The sequence below is a fragment of the Pelobates fuscus genome, chromosome 1, assembly GCF_036172605.1.
Source record: "Pelobates fuscus isolate aPelFus1 chromosome 1, aPelFus1.pri, whole genome shotgun sequence".
Classification (NCBI taxonomy): Eukaryota; Metazoa; Chordata; class Amphibia; order Anura; family Pelobatidae; genus Pelobates; species Pelobates fuscus.
Window position 1 is genome coordinate 10,582,048 of NC_086317.1, and position 18,332 is coordinate 10,600,379.

The window sequence follows — 18,332 nt, forward strand, 5'->3', positions numbered from 1 at the left end:
AACGCTTGTTCGAAAGGGACTTAGTCATTTTTTCAGTGTCCATGGAACTGTTTTGGGCATGAAAATGTGCTTGCGGTCGGTCACAATGCACTTCCATCTAACTTTTTTTCTACTGGACAGATTTTTATGATTTGTGAGTATGTTTATATTTAAAGGATGCTGATTAATAATATTTGGCTTTATGAAGACTGGATGTGTGGTTTTAAAGTTACAGTGTATGTGTAAAAACTGTATATTTTCTGCCTGTGATAATTAAGTTAGTCTATTGTGTTGAGATCATTGTTTCACAGGCAGAGGGGAGTATTTCTACTGGGATGAATGGGGTGGTTTACTTTATTGTATGTGTTGTAATGTTTTTATTGGATGTTCTGAAAAACCCTGTGGGTGGTCCTATGTAGGGAAAACCTGCATAAAAGAAAGCCCTTTGGTGCTAATTAAAACAGTTCTTCTTGACCCTCAACACGTAGTCTTGTCTCGTGATTGGAGGGTACAGCTATACTCACACTGGGGATTGCTATGCATACTCCCCTGAGCTTTAATCTCTTAGCTCTTTTAAGAGCTTGTTCCTCATACGCTTTCCTGTAGGAGAGGTCCTCCCCACACGGCCCTGGAGAACAGAAGCTGATCCAGGGTGGACAGAAGAGCTACGGAGTCTGCGGTGTTTGTGCTCCTCGGCGCATGCTAGGAAGCGTCCATCAACGGAAGGTACTTGGTCGGAGTACGGGGGGTTCCGTTACGGCAACTTTCTACAGATTTGTTTTTGCCTCCTGCTCACCTCTGACTTCACATAGTAACTCTGGGACATTTAAACAAAGGATCCTTGGAATACCATGCAGCTTCAGTCATGGGCAACCCGGTATATTTTTCCAGGGGGAGGCATCATTGTAATGACAAAAAGCATACTCACATGTAGACACAGACAATCTCACTGACATAAGCACACAATCTCATTGATACACATAAGCTCATTGATATAAAAACACAAGCTCACTGATACACACAAACGTAGTACAAACTGACACTCACAAAAGGTTAATACAGACAACTTACTGTCACACACACATGCTTACTACAGACAAAGTTCACTGACAAACACACATATGCTCCCTACAGACAAGCTCACCGACACACAAACATGCTCGCTACAGTAAAGCTCACCGACACACAAACTCACTACAGAAAAGCTAGCTGAGACACACAAGCTTGCTTACACATAAGATCACTCACACATATACACATGCTCCATTGTATTCTTAAGCATTTCTTTCATTATTTTATTCTTAATTTCTTCATCATCACTAAATCTTTTCAACAACCGCTGAGTTTACTGAGTTTTTATTTCAGCTAATAACAATTTTTGAAGAGTTTTGCTGGGGGAGGGGGGGGGGTGCTCACTACAGACAAGCTAACTGACACACACACAAACAAGCTCACTCACTAGCAGGTGCACACACACACAAAGAAATCACTGTAATGGGCTGAAGTCTACCTGTCACAGGCAGTGAGAGACAGGGAGCACTGGGAGGTGAAGTCAGCAGTGTGAGTGCAGGGCCAGGGCTGGGCTTGTGTATGTGAGGTGGGGCCTGAATGTGGGGGCAGAGCATAGAGGCACCAAACTGCTGGGGATACAGGAGGGAGCTTCACAGTGCTCCCTGTGGTCTCCTGGCAGCCTTAATGCGGCCTCCTGCACCTCCCCCCTTCTTACCCTCAGACTGAGCTGTCACAGTCCGAGGGACAATTACTTGTGGGGAGGGGGAAAGTTGAAAAATCCAGAGGGAGGCAAGTGCCTCCCCAAGTCCTCTCCTGCTTACTTCCATGGCTTCAGTCAACATATGTTCCTCCTGCATCAAGCAGGGTACTACCACTCGATGCAGGGAACAGTTATTTTTAGATATTCAGCCAGTACTAATTCAGACTTAAACCTTCCTATGCTTTCTCCCCTTTAAATGTAAGAAATTAGCAGATCCTGAGATGTTGGTTTCTCACATAAGAGTTACAATAATCAAATCAGATTGTCTTGCAGCCTTAAAATTTATATTTATTCAAACATACACGACATCCAAAAATTACAACGTTTTTGCACACACCAGGACCAATACAGCAATATGTATGCACTTCAAGTTGATAACCATTTTTGATGTTAAGTATTGGTGGTGAATATCTTTCTGCGGGGGAGTGGGGCCTGACTGCCATACTGATAGGTCGCAGTTCAGAGGAGCTCCGTGAGAGAACTCAGAATTGTCCTATTCTACCGACTATACTCTAGTAAACGGCATTGCTGACACTGATGACGACATCTTACTAAGCTACTTTTTGAAGCCCCCGGAGGCAAGAACTCTAGCCTGAGCTAGACGGGATCCTTGCGGCCTACCAGAAAGAGTGAGCGCAGGAGGGGCGGCTGGCATCTCTGCTGGAACCAGTGGTGGCGATTAGAGCTCCTGTCCCCCCCTTGCCGGTGAGAGATATCCCGGCACCCAGTTCACGGCTGTAGTCTTGAGCCGCTGGCGGAATTGCAACTCGGCAGCCATACCAAGGAAAGAGGCCTGCCACGCTGCCTAATTAAGATGGCAGACGCACCGCAGACAACCACCACTCAAAGCCCGCTAGAGATAACTACGAGGCAACTGGATGCAATATTCTTGAATTTCTGGACGAAGCTTAACAATCGACTGGGCAATGGTGGTGAGAAGAAACAGAGCACTCACACTACTCACCTCCAGCAAACCGGCATCTTGAGTCTGGCTCAGCTCCAAAGACAACCACTGTGCATACGGACCTGAGAAGACAGAAGTGGAAGTCTTGAGTGCACCGTGCTTGCCCAGGTACCAGGCAGTTGATGGCCACGAGGGGAACACTACAGAGCAAGTCACACATCCCAGGAGGAATTATCAGCGCCCTCAAGCCAAATCCACTGCCTCCAGGGGCAATGTCGTTTATGACGCCAGGAGCAGTCGTAGAAGTGGGATCCGCACATGGGCCCATTTCGAGACCTGGGGCCAGCAGAGTTGTCTGGCTGGGCCTTCAATATGCAGGGAGCGAGGGAATCAGGTGATCGGTGTCATGGCATAGGGAGTAGAGTGAAGTCTTCTTAAGTCAAACTTTCACTAGATGCATGCCTTCTACAGTTTGGCTCAACAAAAGTAGGACAGTAGACCACCCACCAGTGACATCCTTATCATTAATTCACTGCTGCCTACCTTTTATTTAAATTTTGTTTTCATCATTTTAATGCAACCATATATGTCAATCTAGTGGCCACTGTGGCGGAACCAACCTCGCCACTGTGCACTGGAGAAGTCTGGTTGCTCGCCTGCTCCCTTTAGACTATGGCCCTGCAGTTAAAACCTGTTATTTTCCCTGCTGAAAGGTTTATTCGTGCCTTTCTGCCGGGGTGTTCGGTAGATTCAATCTACCGAACAAAGTACGAACTATAGACCACATGGGAACTGGAGTGTACCGTCAATTAACCGCAGCTTAATTGATGAATGCTGGGTGGCCTTTGTTCGTTTGCCGAACATGTGGCAGCGGCCATTTTAACTCCCGAACGGCCAGCGGTGTTCAGCGCCCAAACTATGGAACTGAAAACGGACACATAATTGCGCGAACACCGCTGAGCCTTCTTACCTCTCCATTCGGTAGTGGAACCGACGGACTGTTCATTCGGTAGTTTAACCGTATGAACAGCATCACTCCAGATAGCCATGCCATGGAGTCTATTCGTGTAACGAAAGACTATGGGAAAGACTTTGGCTCCATGGCGATTGAACTGTATGTATGTGATCTGAGCGCCATTCGGTAATAATGTGCGCTCAGATCTAAGCTATCTGGGGATATGTAGGATGTGTATGTTTTTTTTTTTTTAATTCTTTATTTTTGCGTGCATATGGTTAACATCGTTGTAAACTTAGCCACAACAGCTCACGTTCACATTTTTCATTTTTCACATTTGAAACATGGCTATTACGTCAATGCACATTTTTATAAGATATGATGAATACTTTTCAGCATTAATTACAGTAGGATTTTCTTATGTTTGTTAGTCGCTAGCTATAAATATAGAATGCAATTATATCTAAACAGTAACAAGGTTAAGTATAGTGGTTATCAAAAGATGCATATATCAGGACATTGCTTATAAACTAACAGGTATCTGATATGCATAAAAATGATAGACTTTACAATTCTTTATATTTTTAACTCGTATAAAATACAACATGTTCAATTAAGAAATAACAGGAGATTAGTTCCACAGGTTAGACTAGATCATTGTTACTCAGGCTCACAACACTAACACACCTAAAGTGGGCAGTTATTCTAGCATTATGTTTCATTGGGTAGGTGTAAGCCGGGTGTGTAGTTAGTAAGATCCTGTGGGAAACAGACATGTGTACAGGCGTTTTTATCCAGTAAATAGCTTAGCTAGTGCAAATATTCTAGTTGAAATGGGCTTAGATAAATCGAGAATACGCTGCAATTGGAATATGTTAAGCCACTACAGCTTGTTGAACGGTGTTTTAAGGTTAGGCAGTGGTTTAAGAGATTACACATTTTATGTAATGAGATTAAGCTTGGCTAGACAATGACATTATGAAATCAAAGTAAAACAAATAAAATATAAAGTCAACGTTAAACAGTACTAGATTCGCTATATCTGCATAGGTGTAGAGTGGCAGTGCGTGGAGTCGTTTAGCTGGTCGGGAAGCATGCTGTATTATCCACCCATCTCCCGGGACCAGTCTGGTGTACTCTATGCAAGAGGATGGGATATGTAACATGGCTACTCGGTGGGGGCTCAGTCTAGTGCATCTGCGTGGACGGTTCATGTCGTGCCCCAAAGAGTCCATGGCTGTGGGCGGCATGTAGTGGGGCTACGGCCTTAGAAGTAACAGGCTTGTGTATGATATGTGTGCTGCTTGCGTTGCACTTGTGGAGGTTGTTGTGTCCTGAGACTATGTGAGGTTGCTTCGCTACAGAAGCTAACCATATATACCGGCTATCCTATCTATCCTAATCGTGAGTAACAAAACATAAACATAAAACTTTGCTTTGCCATTAATTAGCTGGGCACAAAACCTTCAAGAGCATTGTGCAGTGTGTCCTGCGTTATCAAAGCGGTATTGCCCACATGTGGCCTGTGTTAAATTCCTGCGTCTGGGTACTCCGCTGGTATGAGAGTTCAAATCAGTCCAGGCTAAGATCACCCCTGTGAGGCAGTGATATAGACCTTTCAAACTATACTCAGTGATGGTAAGCCCTGTGCTCTGTGCCCGCTGGACTCGTCTTTGCTTCCACAGGGCCTGATGTCTTTGCTTCGGGGGTTCTGCTCCGGCAGTGTCCCCCATGTGGTGCAGTCGCGTGTTCACTTGCGGTGTTGTCTGGTATAGGGAGGTGCTTGTCGAGTTGTGCTTGTCACCGGCGTTTCGGTCAGATTGGGTATGTGTGGGCGCCGCTTGGTTCGGTGCCCCAGTGTGCCTTGTGTGCTGTTGGGTTTGTGTGCACGGGGGGTTTGGTGCCAACTCCCTCCTCAAGGCCCGGCGGAATCTGTTGTGCCGAACGGTCATCTTAGTGGCTCAGGGTAACTGCATATAGTAGCTGCGCCTCGCTGCAGGACGTATCCATGAGGCCACGATTAATGCAGCTTGGCGGTGAGTCACTCCCCGGTTGTGTAAAGCCTCCCTGAAGCCCGTGCAGAGCCAGTCAAAGGTTTCCAGTGAGGACCTGTGTGTCCTGAGGCTGGTGCTCTGCATTTTAGGCATAGGCTGTGTGGCCATTGTGGACAGGCTGTGTGGATTTGTTGCCCCGCTTTGTTTTACCTCCATCTTGTTTGCTTTAGAGATGGGAATGGGTGTTGCAGGCTGCTGCTGCTTGCCACGAGTTGTGCTCTCGCTTGTGTCCGCCATTTTGGAGGCCCTCACCTCCGGTCTGTTGGTTTCAGCTGTCGGCTCTGACTGCAGGCTTGCAGCAGGGTTAGTTCCATGTGATGGGGACCGGGATGTCCCACCCAGTCCGTAGGGGGGATGGGGGGGAATGTTTGGTGCTTGTGTTACGGTTGCCTCCAGGCTGGCTGGAAGTTGGACCGTAGAAAGGATGCTCCTAGCGCTCACCAAAGGATCATCAGCACCGTAGACACCATAACTACTGCAGACTCTACGTACCACCGCTGCTGGGCTGGTATCTCGCTGTCTGCTCTGCGCCCTGGACCTATGACCAGACTCAAGTAGATGAACCTCTTCCTTCTGTAGAGCGAAGCAGGATCAGGAACAAGAGCTCTTACAAGAGCTCAGTAGCTAAGGGAGTATGAAGAGCATAGCAATCCCTGTAGTGATTATAGCTGTCCCCTACAAACATGAGTCAAGGCTGCAAGTTAGAGGGTCAGAAGAGGTCTGAGGTGCTGGTACACCCAGCCTGCTTTTTATTACAGTCAGGTACAAACAGACCACACCCAGGGGGTGGTATAAAACAACCAATAACAGCATAGTACAGCCCACAGGTTCCCTCCCCTCTGCTTGGGAGATAATTGAGTTTCCTACTATATCTACTCAATTATCTCCAAGCTAAAACTTACACATTTTTATAACTTTCCCATTTTACATAGTACATTAATAAAACTTACATTTTTATGAACAACATAAATTGTGGAACAACATATTCAAAATTCGTGAGAATCCGTCCAGTGGTTCCAGAGATATTAAAAAGTCTCTTTGGACCGGCCGCACGCCTGTTTGCATGCCCAAAAACAGTTCCACAGATTCAGGCTGTGTGGTCGGTCTATTTCTGTCCTGAAAATCAGTAAAGTCCCATCCGAAGGCGGTGTTCGAATAGTCGAACGCACTTCGACATTTGTCGAAGTGTCGAAGTAAACCGCGGTTAAAACTTCCTTGGTGGTCGCTAGTCGAGTGGCGATCTATTTCCCATAAAAAGATGATAAAGTCCCATTCGAACGGGTGTTCGAACGTTCGAACGGGACTTAGTCTCCAGCTGTGGTGTCGAAGGATAGGGGAAGGTACAGGTCACCGCTGACCGCGTTCGACTATCTTAAAATGGCCGCCACCACGTGTTCGACTGTAATGGCGACCACTTCGACTACTTCGGTGACTTCGGCACTTCGATTGTATCCGAAGTTCAGTATCGAAGTACCAAACAGTTAAAGAGCCCGGAACAGCATACCAAAATCCCTTATGCCCAAATGTAAGTTTTAAAGGGCAATACATTCCAGGGCCATAGTCGCAGGGGAGGAGGCAGGCAAGCAGGCCTCTCCAGGACAAAGTGGCGAAGGGCACTTCGTCACAGCTTGCTTGTGGCCCGGAGTGGCGAGCTGGAAGCGGCCGCCTTCCCAGCCCGTCTAACCTCGTAGGCCTCAGTCCGCCGTTTCGGTTCCCAGGCATTCTGAGTGGCAAGTCGGGTATCTGCAGGTGCGTGCTGGTTTCCCCAAGCTACATAGATGCAGTATGTGGGTCCTTTTGCGTGTCACCCCCAGATTTTTGGCCGTGAGTATTCCGATCGGCGGGAGCTCCAGCAGAGCACGTCTTGCTCGCTTGCTTGTCAGGCTCCGCCCCCCGGATGTGTATGTTTTATGTGTTAAAGGGACTCTATAGTCACCATATAAAAGCAAGAAAGACAGGTCCCCCAGCCTTCCTTCTTGCTTTTATATGAACTTTCATTCATTAAAAAAAAAAAAACGGTGTTTTTATATTAAAAACTTACCTCCGTTCCAGCGCCGAGCTCCCCGCTCGGCCGCGCCCCCTTTTTCGTCAAAATGACGAAATCGCGGGGCCCAATGGGACGGCTTCGCGCTGCACCAATCGCGTTCTTCATAGAGCGGCATTGAATGCCGCCCTATGAAGAACCTGAGCGCTTTACCGCGCATGTGCGCGGAATGCGCGTTCGCGAGCTGAGCTGTCTGACTGACAGCTCAGCTCGCTTTCTAAAATTATCAATAAGGGGGGGGACCTACTGTCCCCCCCCGGCCCCCACCCCTGTGCGGCGGGTGGGGGCCCTAAAATTATCAATGAGGGGGGGGCCTACTGCCCACCCCGGCCCCCACCCCTGAGCGGCGGGTGGGGGCCCTAAAATTATCAATGAGAGGGGGACCTACTGTCCCCCCCCGGCCCCCACCCCTGAGCGGCGGGTGGGGGCCCTACTGTCCCCCCCGGCCCCCACCCCTGTGCGGCGGGTGGGGGCCCTAAAATTATCAATGAGGGGGGGGACTTACTGCCCCCCCCGGCCCCCACCCCTGAGCGGCGGGTGAGGGCCCTAAAATGATCAATGAGGGGGGGGACCTACTGTCCCCCCCCGGCCCCCACCCCTGTGCGGCGGGTGGGGGCCCTACAATTATCAATAAGGGGGGGACCTACTGTCCCCCCCGGCCCCCACCCCTGTGCGGCGGGTGGGGGCCCTAAAATTATCAATGAGGGGGGGGACTTACTGTCCCCCCCCAGCCCCCACCCCTGAGCGGCGGGTGGGGGCCCTAAAATTATCAATAAGGGGGGGACCTATTGTCCCCCCCGGCCCCCACCCCTGAGCGGTGGGTGGGGGCCCTAAATACAAAGGGGGGGGGGACCCTAGTTAACCCTCCCCCCCCCCCAAAAAAAAAAAATATCTCCCTACCTACCCCCCCTCACCCTAAAAATAATGAGGGGGGACCATTAACTAAAAACCTGTAAAAAAGAAAAAATGAGATAAAATCAACTTACCATTCGATGTTTTCTTTCTTCTAAAATCTTCTTTCTTCAGCCCCAAAAAAGGCCAAATAAAAATCCATAATAACCGACGCAATTAAAAAAAAAAAAAAAACGAGCGCAAAAAAAAATAATCCATCTTCACCCATGGAGGGCTCCGCGCAGACTGAGCTCCGCAGGGCGGGGCAAGGCTTATAAAGCCTTGCCCCGCCCTGCAATTATGCTAAGAACACTCTGATTGGTGGGTTTAAGCCAATCAGAGTGCTCTGTGTCATTTTACAAGCGTGGGAAAGTTCTTTGGAATTTTCCCACGCTTGTAAAATGACACAGAGCACTGTGATTGGATGGATTTCAAGTGATCCAATCAAAGTGCTCTGTGTCATTTTACAAGCGTGGGAAAGTTCTTTGGAATTTTCCCACGCTTGTAAAATGACACAGAGCACTGTGATTGGATGGATTTCAAGCCATCCAATCACAGTGCTCTGTCATTTTACAAGCGTGGGAAAGTTCTTTGGAATTTTCCCACGCTTGTAAAATGACACAGAGCACTGTGATTGGATGGCTTGAAATCCATCCAATCACAGTGCTCTGTGTCATTTTACAAGCGTGGGAAAATTCCAAAGAACTTTCCCACGCTTGTAAAATGACACAGAGCACTCTGATTGGCTTAAACCCACCAATCAGAGTGTTCTTAGCATAATTGCAGGGCGGGGCAAGGCTTTATAAGCCTTCCCCCGCCCTGCAGAGCTCAGTCTGCGCGGAGCCCTCCATGGGTGAAGATGGATTATTTTTTTTTGCGCTCGGTTTTTTTTTTTTTTTTTTTTTAATTGCGTCGGTTATTATGGATTTTTATTTGGCCTTTTTTGGGCTGAAGAAAGAAGATTTTAGAAGAAAGAAAACATCGAATGGTAAGTTTTTTTTTATCTCTTTTTTTTTTTTTTTTTACAGGTTTTTAGTTAATGTTCCCCCCCTCATTATTTTTAGGGTGAGGGGGGTAGGTAGGGAGATATTTTTTTTGGGGGGGGGAGGGTTAACTAGGGTCCCCCCCCCCTTTGTATTTAGGGCCCCCACCCACCGCTCAGGGGTGGGGGCCGGGGGGGACAATAGGTCCCCCCCTTATTGATAATTTTAGGGCCCCCACCCGCCGCACAGGGGTGGGGGCCGGGGGGGGACAGTAGGTCCCCCCCCTTATTGATAATTTTAGGGCCCCCACCCGCCGCACAGGGGTGGGGGCCGGGGGGGGGACAGTAGGTCCCCCCCCTTATCGATAATTTTAGGGCCCCCACCCGCCGCACAGGGGTGGGGGCCGGGGGGGGGACAGTAGGTCCCCCCCCCCTTATCGATAATTTTAGGGCCCCCACCCACCGCTCAGGGGTGGGGGCCGGGGGGGGACAATAGGTCCCCCCCTTATTGATAATTTTAGGGCCCCCACCCGCCGCACAGGGGTGGGGGCCGGGGGGGGACAATAGGTCCCCCCCTTATTGATAATTTTAGGGCCCCCACCCGCCGCACAGCGGTGGGGGCCGGGGGGGGGGAGGAGAGTAGGTCTCCCCCCCCCTTCAACCACTATTGTGGACCGTAAGCGCCCCTGTGGGTTCGGGCTTCAGCTGTCAGCTGAAGCTGAAGCTGTCAGCTGAAGCCACGCCCACAGCAGTGCTGACAGGCTGTCAGCACACAAAGCGCGTTCACAGTGCTTTGTGTGCTGATAGCCCGTCTGATGCATTCACCCAGAATGCATCGGACGAGAGGCCTTTTTAGGGCCTCTGAACTCGGAAGTCCCTCTGGTGGCCGTCTGATTGACTGCAACAAGAGGTGTTCCAAGCTTCTAATGTAAACACTGCATTTTCTCAGAAAATACAGTGCTTACAAGAAAAAGGCTCCGGGTAGCTGTAGCACTCACCTGAACAACCTCATTAAGCTGAAGTTGTTCAGGTGACTATAGTGTCCCTTTAATGTAAACGTATGTAATTTTATGTCTTTTTACTAACATGTGGTTAATGGAGTTTTGCCTCTGTCCTTGGAGATAATTGGATTACTTCCCAATTATCTCCAGGGCAGAGGGGAGGGATTGTGATGCATTGTGGGAGTGTTTAAAGGTGTATGTCTGTGATTGGTCAATGTCCAATATGTTTCTCAGTTTCCCATCTGGTACCCTAGGGGAGTGTCCACCAGGTGGGAGACCTGCATAAAAGCCAAGCAGGTAGCCTCAGTAAACCAGATTCTGCTTAACCCCCAAACCGAAGTGTCATCTTGTTATTGGGGAATTTGGATTGAATGCCGATTGCCAGGAGTGTAAGCTGATTGTATGCTTTTCCTGTTCGGCTGTTTCCCGGGTTCGTGTGTTTCCTGTTCGGGAGTTGGAGGATTTGTGTAGTTGAAGTTCGGGAGATTGGTGCTTACAGTAGCTGCCTGTGCATCTGGAAAGGGGAATATCGCCTAAAAGGTTTTTAACCTCTGGTGAGCGAAATGGTCCGTTACAGCCACTATTTGCAGTATATTTACAACACTATGCTTCTCATGATATGCAATTGACTAGGTATCTCTCTTGTGATGTGAAGGAGCAACTCAGAGGTTAATTCTGCCTATAATCTACAAAGTCAATCTCCTCACAACTGTTTTTTTGATAATTGGTAAATCACTTATCACTTAGTAGACGGGGACCTCATGCCAGCTTCTTCAGTTATCTAGCTTAAAAGGACACTCCAGGCACCCAGACCACTTATGCCATTGGAGTGGTCTGGGTGCCAACTCCCACTACCCTTAACCCTGCAACTGCAAATATTGCAGTTTTCATAAACTGCAATATTTACATTGCAGGGTTAACTGCTCCTCTAATGGCTGTCTATTAGACAGCCACTAGAGGGCACTTCCTGGTTTATAGCACAGCTTTGTGAGGACCTCCAGCATCGCTAAAATCCCTATAAGAAAGCATTGAAAGAATTTTCAATGCTTTCCTATGGGGATGTCTAATGCGCGTGCACGGCATTGCCGCACATGCTCATTAGGTCTCATCCCGCCGGCGGCCGCGCATGCGCAATTGGTCTCCCCCGCCGGATGACGTCGGCAGGGGAGGAGTGTGGGCAGACCCTAAACCACCGAGGGACATCGGTGGTGGTCTCAGGTAAGTCCCTGAAGGGGTTTTCACCCCTTCAGCAACATGAGATGGGGGATTAGGAGGGGACCTGCAGTGCCAGGAAAACGATTTAATAAAACCATTCTTCATACTATTGTAAAATTGTGCATTATATTTACATAGGTGGTTTCACTGGTGATCAGGTTAACAATAATCTTAACACTTTTTCATCTCTTATATTTTGCAATGTTTTAGTTCTGTTAAGCGACCATCACTTTTTCTTTCTATTGTTAGCATGCCATAACTGTAAGCATATATAGACCAAGCAGGTGCCCATGTCATATACTTTAAATACTATACTACGCCTACCATTTCTGCTCCATAGTATAAAATTGTGCAGACCCTCTACTTACCATGTTAGGAAATGTACAATGATATTATGCGTGTGACTGCTGTTGTGGCAACACAGGCTTGATGTAAAAATGTGTCTAAGTATGCAATTAGGAGGCGTACGCATAAAGATAAAGTTATTTAAACCTTTAAAATGTGTAAAAAAGGTTGTGGCTTAACAACTATTCTGTCCAATCTATGATTAAAGCCATGCATTATAAAAATGGTTAACTTTTTTCCTTTGGTTTTTACTGTATGTATTGGGGCTGCTATGTGTGCTATGGTCGTTGCTGCAACCCAAGAGTAGTGGGAGTTTGAGCGCAAGACTTGTTTTTGTGTATTTATAAAAATGGTAATACTTGGGGGTAAAATATAATTTGCACAAATGATTTTACTATTTATGTTTAAATGAATACATTCTTAATACATATGGGAGTCTGGCTTGCAATGGCGGGTCAAAGGTTATATTAACAGTTGGCCTTCATCAATCTATCTGAACAAGAACCATATGTGTTGAACATTGATATACAATGGACATATGTCCTATAATTAATACTAGATGTCTAGGTCTAGGTAGGGCCTCCTAGGTCCTGTGTATGAATGAAATCTGAAATAAAATCCAAGAATAATAATCATATTACAAAGATAAAATCCTACGACATATCAGATATTCTAAAGCTCATTAAATATTTTTCAGAAAGCTGAAATTTAACTCCAAATTATGAGTGGCTGATAGGAAAATTTGACAAAATTGGTATATTCAGTAGTTATAGTCTCAGCTGCATTGTATGCCCTAAGAAGAAAAAAAATAAAAACTAGAAAATTATAAGAAAATATAACTTTTGCTTGAAGTTTGTATTAACATGGGGGTTGGGGAAACTAGCCTTTCTCTTGGAATGTTCAAGGTTATTGTGTCCTGGGATAAAAATAAAGAACCCAGGGGATAATTAGCTTAACCTAATTTACATTCCTCAGTCAGAACTCTGGTCTCCTATCCCAGTTCATATTCTTATGACCACAACCACAATGTATCCTGGGTTGCCGGTGAGTCCAAGTGGAGCAGAGTTAGCAGTGCAGGTTAGGCACCTAAGGACGATAGGCATGGGTTGTCAGGCAGGTCCCGCTAATTGTAATTAATTAGGATACCTAATTATGTAAAATTATTACATAAATATATGTGTAGAATTAATATATGTATATATACATATGTGTAAAATCCAAAGAAATGAGAGCACTCACTGGTTTTGAAAAACTGTGTATTCAAATGCTAGGCAAACAAATCAACGTTTCGACCATCAAGCGGTCTTTATCAAGATGCCAAATCAATACAAAAAAAGACAATATATAGCATGTGTAAAGATAAACTTACCCTATCACCGTGTGAAACCCATTACTCCGACATGCCCCTGTGACCGGCGCCAAAAATCGCGTGATGACGTCATGTCATGTGATCGCAACTCTGACAGTTGCCTAGTTACAGACACACCATGTGACGTAAAGTCATGTGATCGCAACCAGTGTCAGTTGCTTGGAAACAGCTGAATATCGTGAACTATAGTGTGATGTGAATCGGAGAGAAATATAAAAACATACATGGAGGATAAAAGTATTATTCAAATAGCTGAATTAAATGCTCTAATGTATATTGAAAAATATGATGGAGGCATATGAATGGCAATGTTAGAGAAGAGAGGAAATGGCTCAAAAATTTACTACAATGTGTAAAAAATAAAGAAGAATGGCATAAATAAATAACTGAATAATCATACAATATAAAGTATAAAATGGGATTTGAAATCGGCTGACACATGCTGAATACTGATCGCAGTAACAGCCTCTGCAGCGGCCGATTAGCGCCGGCCACGTGGGCGGCCATTATGGCGAGGACGTACTATTTACGCCCGCCGGCGTTTAGAGCCGGCTCCTGCAGGGCGTAATAGTATGTCCTCCGGATTTAAAGGGTCAATCCATTGATGCATAATAAAATCACTTCACCTGTGTGAGATGCATTGGTTTATGGGTTATTTTATCATATATTTTTTTTTAACATGTCTGTAATACCTAATCTAAGTGTTTCTAAGTCCACAGAACACTGTAGATATTGCATCACGTCAGGTAAGGGCAAATGTACCCATTTCCAATATGGACACTGCTGCACTTCCTATTTGAAAGATCAGTTACACAAGAGCCGGAACTGACATCATTACTATGCCCGGAACAAGAAGTGACCACAACCCGGAAGTAATGCATTCGACCGGCAGGTGACTCAGTTTAGCAATCATCTAAACCACATAAATTGTGAACACATAGCATCTATCAACATGGCACTGAGGAAGACTTTTATGTAGAAACATGTATGCTGTATTTGGTGTAATTTTTTATTGCTATATTACAAGGACATTATCCGGTAGTGTATATTTATTTGTGTATTACACACTGCTTTTTATATGTCCAACTTTTAATTTTCTTCTGCCTGTCTTGCCTGTGGACACCTACCAAAGCCAGTACTGGCACCCTGAGGCTATTTACATAGAGCCTGGCACGGCTCCATACTTGTGAGTGAAACCATATACACACCCATTGTACATTGTATTGTAATAGATTACACTATGTATGTTTTATCTATTTTCTTTTAGAAACCGTATTCCTGTACTATTGCACATTGCATGATACTGCTAAGTATAAGTTATTATTTTTATCCTTCAACTCAGGATGCTGTGCATTTTATAGTTGTTTTACCTCTATGTTCTTTTGTTTATTTAAAGCTCTGATTTACTGGCAAATCATTCCCCACATTTACTACATTAGAAAGGCTTCTCTCCGGTGTGAGTTCTCTGATGTGTAACAAGATTTGAACGGTGTCCAAAACATTTTCCACATTCAGAACATGAGAATGGTTTCTCTCCTGTGTGAACTCTCTGATGTGTAACAAGAGTTGAATGTCGCCCAAAACATTTTCCACATTCAGAACATGAGAAGGGCTTCTCTCCTGTGTGAGTTCTCTGATGACGGACAAGTTCCTGATGTGTCCCAAAACATTTCCCGCATTCAGAACATGAGAAGGGTTTCTCTCCGGTGTGAATTATCTGATGTGTAACAAGATTTGAATATTGCCCAAAACATTTTCCACATTCAGAACATGAGAACAGTTTCTCAACTGTGTGAATTCTCTGATGTGTAACAAGATTTGGATGTCGCCCAAAACATTTTCCACATTCAGAACATGAGAAGGGCTTCTCTCCTGTGTGAGTTCTCTGATGACGGACAAGTTCCTGATGTCGCCCAAAACATTTTCCGCATTCAGAACATGAGAAGGGTTTCTCTCCTGTGTGAATTATCTGATGTGTAACAAGATTTGAATGTTGCCCAAAACATTTTCCACATTCAGAACATGAGAATGTTTTCTCTCCCGTGTGAGTTCTCTGATGATTGACACATTCTGAATGCCGCCCAAAACATTTTCCGCATTCAGAACATGAGAATGGTTTCTCTCCTGTGTGAGTTCTCTGATGACTGACAAGGTCTGAATGTTGAATAAAACATTTTCCGCATTCAGAACATGAGAATGGTTTCTCTCCTGTGTGAGTTCTCTGATGTATAACAAGATTTGAACGGTGTCCAAAACATTTTCCGCATTCAGAACATGAGAAGGGCTTCTCTCCTGTGTGAGTTCTCTGATGACGGACAAGTTCCTGATGTGTCCCAAAACATTTTCCGCATTCAGAACATGAGAAGGGTTTCTCTCCGGTGTGAATTATCTGATGTGTAACAAGATTTGAATGTCGCCCAAAACACTTTCCACATTCAGAACATGAGAAGGGTTTCTCTCCGGTGTGAATTCTCTGATGTGTAACAAGATTTGAACGGTGTCCAAAACATTTTCCACATTCAGAACATGAGAAGGGTTTCTCTCCTGTGTGAGTTCTCTGATGAATGACACATTCTGAATACCGCCCAAAACATTTTCCGCATTCAGAACATGAGAAAGGTTTGGGGTTTATGTTTACTGTCTCCTTTGAGAACATATAGGTATCTGCGAAAATGCTTGATGTATTGGACTCCTTGCTTCTGTCATTAAAAGATTTCTTCATAGCTTTGCTTCATGTATTTCTGTTCTTGTCACCTCTTCTGACAAATACACCTAAAAGAAACATACTGGGAGTTAAAGGAAATCGGTCACAATAAATTATTGTTTGCTATACTTAGACAAAATAGACAATATTTACATAATAGAAACATAGAAACATAAGAAAGACATAGATAAGAAATACGACCATCAGGTGTCATGGGAGCATGCTTTATAAGGCACTGTGGAATAAAGATGATCAGTTCTGCTCCTGAAACTGTGTGTCGTCCAGTTATTGGGATTGCTGTTGGGATACTGCTGTATTACTTTACCTGCTGGAAACCTTGACTGTGGATTTATAATTGCCTTGTTCCTGAGTCTCACTTGGATTATAAGCGGAGATAACCTGGGGAATATTGTACCTCCGCTACAAGGACAAACTGTGCATTGTGCAAAGTTCCCCTAGAGGGAACTGCTGGTATGCACCACAGTATCCACATACTAATATAGTCACTAGTCTGTATAATAATACTGAGTATCTATACACTGATAATAAACATGTCGCTCTGTATAATAATACTGAGTATCTATACACTGATAATAAATATGTCTTGCACACTTCCTACAGGAGCTGGTTAGGGACAAACTGTGCATTGTGTAAAGCTCCCCTAGAGGGAACTGCTGGTATACACCACAGTATCCACATACTAATGTAGTCACTAGTCTGTATACACTGAGAATAAACATGTCGCTCTGTATAATAATACTGAGTATCAATACCCTGAAAATAAACATGTCGCTCTGTATAATGATCTGAGTATCTATACACTGATAATAAACATGTTTCTCTGTATAATAATACTGAGTATCTATAAACTGATAATAAACATATCGCTCTGTATAATAATACAGAGTATCTATACGCTGATAATAGAAATGTTGCATGTATAATAATACTGAGTACCTTTACACTGATAATAAACATGCCGTACTGTATAATAATACCGAGTATCTATACACTGATAATAAACACGTCGCTCTGTATAATAATACTGAATATCTATACACTGATAATAAACATGTCGCACTGTATAATACTCAGTATCTATACACTGATAATAAACATGTCGCTCTGTATAATAATACTGAGTATCTATACACTGATAATAAACATGTCGCTCGGTATATTACTGAGTATCTATATACTGATAATAAACATATCGCTCTGTATTATAATACCGAGTATCTATACACTGATATTAACATGTTGTTCTCTATAATGATCTGAGTATCTATACACTGATAATACACATGTTGCTCTGTATAATAATGCTAAGTATCTATACGCTGATAATAAACATGTCGCTCTGTATAATGATCCCGAGTATCTATACACTGATAATAAACATGTCGCTCTGTATAATGATATTGAGTATCTATCTTCCCCTGATAATAAACATGGCGCTCTGTATAATGATATTGAGTAACTATACACTGATAATAAACATGTCGCTCAGTATAATGCTAACGAGTACCTGTTATGTTTGATGATAGCTGACTTACAATAACATACAGTCTATTAAACAGCCAGGATTTATTGATCACAAGTCACATATTATGTTCGATCCCTTTGATGATATACACATTCCTGCTGTAACATACACCCAACATGGCCGAACTCAATGCACACACTGGGAAGAGAGCAAATCTAGGGGGTGTATCCATCCCGGCATGCCTTGCACACGTCCTACAGGAGCTGGTTAGGGACAAACTGTGCATTGTGCAAAGCTCCCCTAGAGGGAACTGCTGGTATACACCACAGTATCCACATATTAACCCCTTAAGGACCGGCCTGTTTTTGCGATGTTTGTACGTTAAGGACCAGAGCAGTTTTAACACTTTTGTGGTGTTTGTGTTTAGCTGTAATTTTCCGCTCTCTCATTTACGGTTCCCATACAAGTTATTTATTGTTTTTTTCACGACAAGAAGGGCTTTCTTTACATACCAGTATTTATATTATGTCATATATTGTATTTTAAAAAAAATAATAAAATATGGTGAAAAATAAAAAAAAAACATGTTTTTGGACTTTTACTTGAAAAATCTTTTACTTATCTACAAAAGC

The 18,332-nt window shown here is 44.5% G+C and overlaps 1 protein-coding gene across 1 annotated transcript in view; it reads right to left on the minus strand.

Moving 5' to 3' along the window:
- The window catches only part of LOC134601620 (zinc finger protein 208-like), a 634,640-nt gene that overhangs the window by 608,768 nt on the left and 7,540 nt on the right, over positions 1–18,332 (minus strand). Inside the window, 1 exon segment of the mRNA XM_063446140.1 lies at positions 14,942–16,282. Coding sequence (XP_063302210.1) covers positions 14,942–16,232 — 1,291 coding nt within the window. The 5' untranslated portion in view covers positions 16,233–16,282.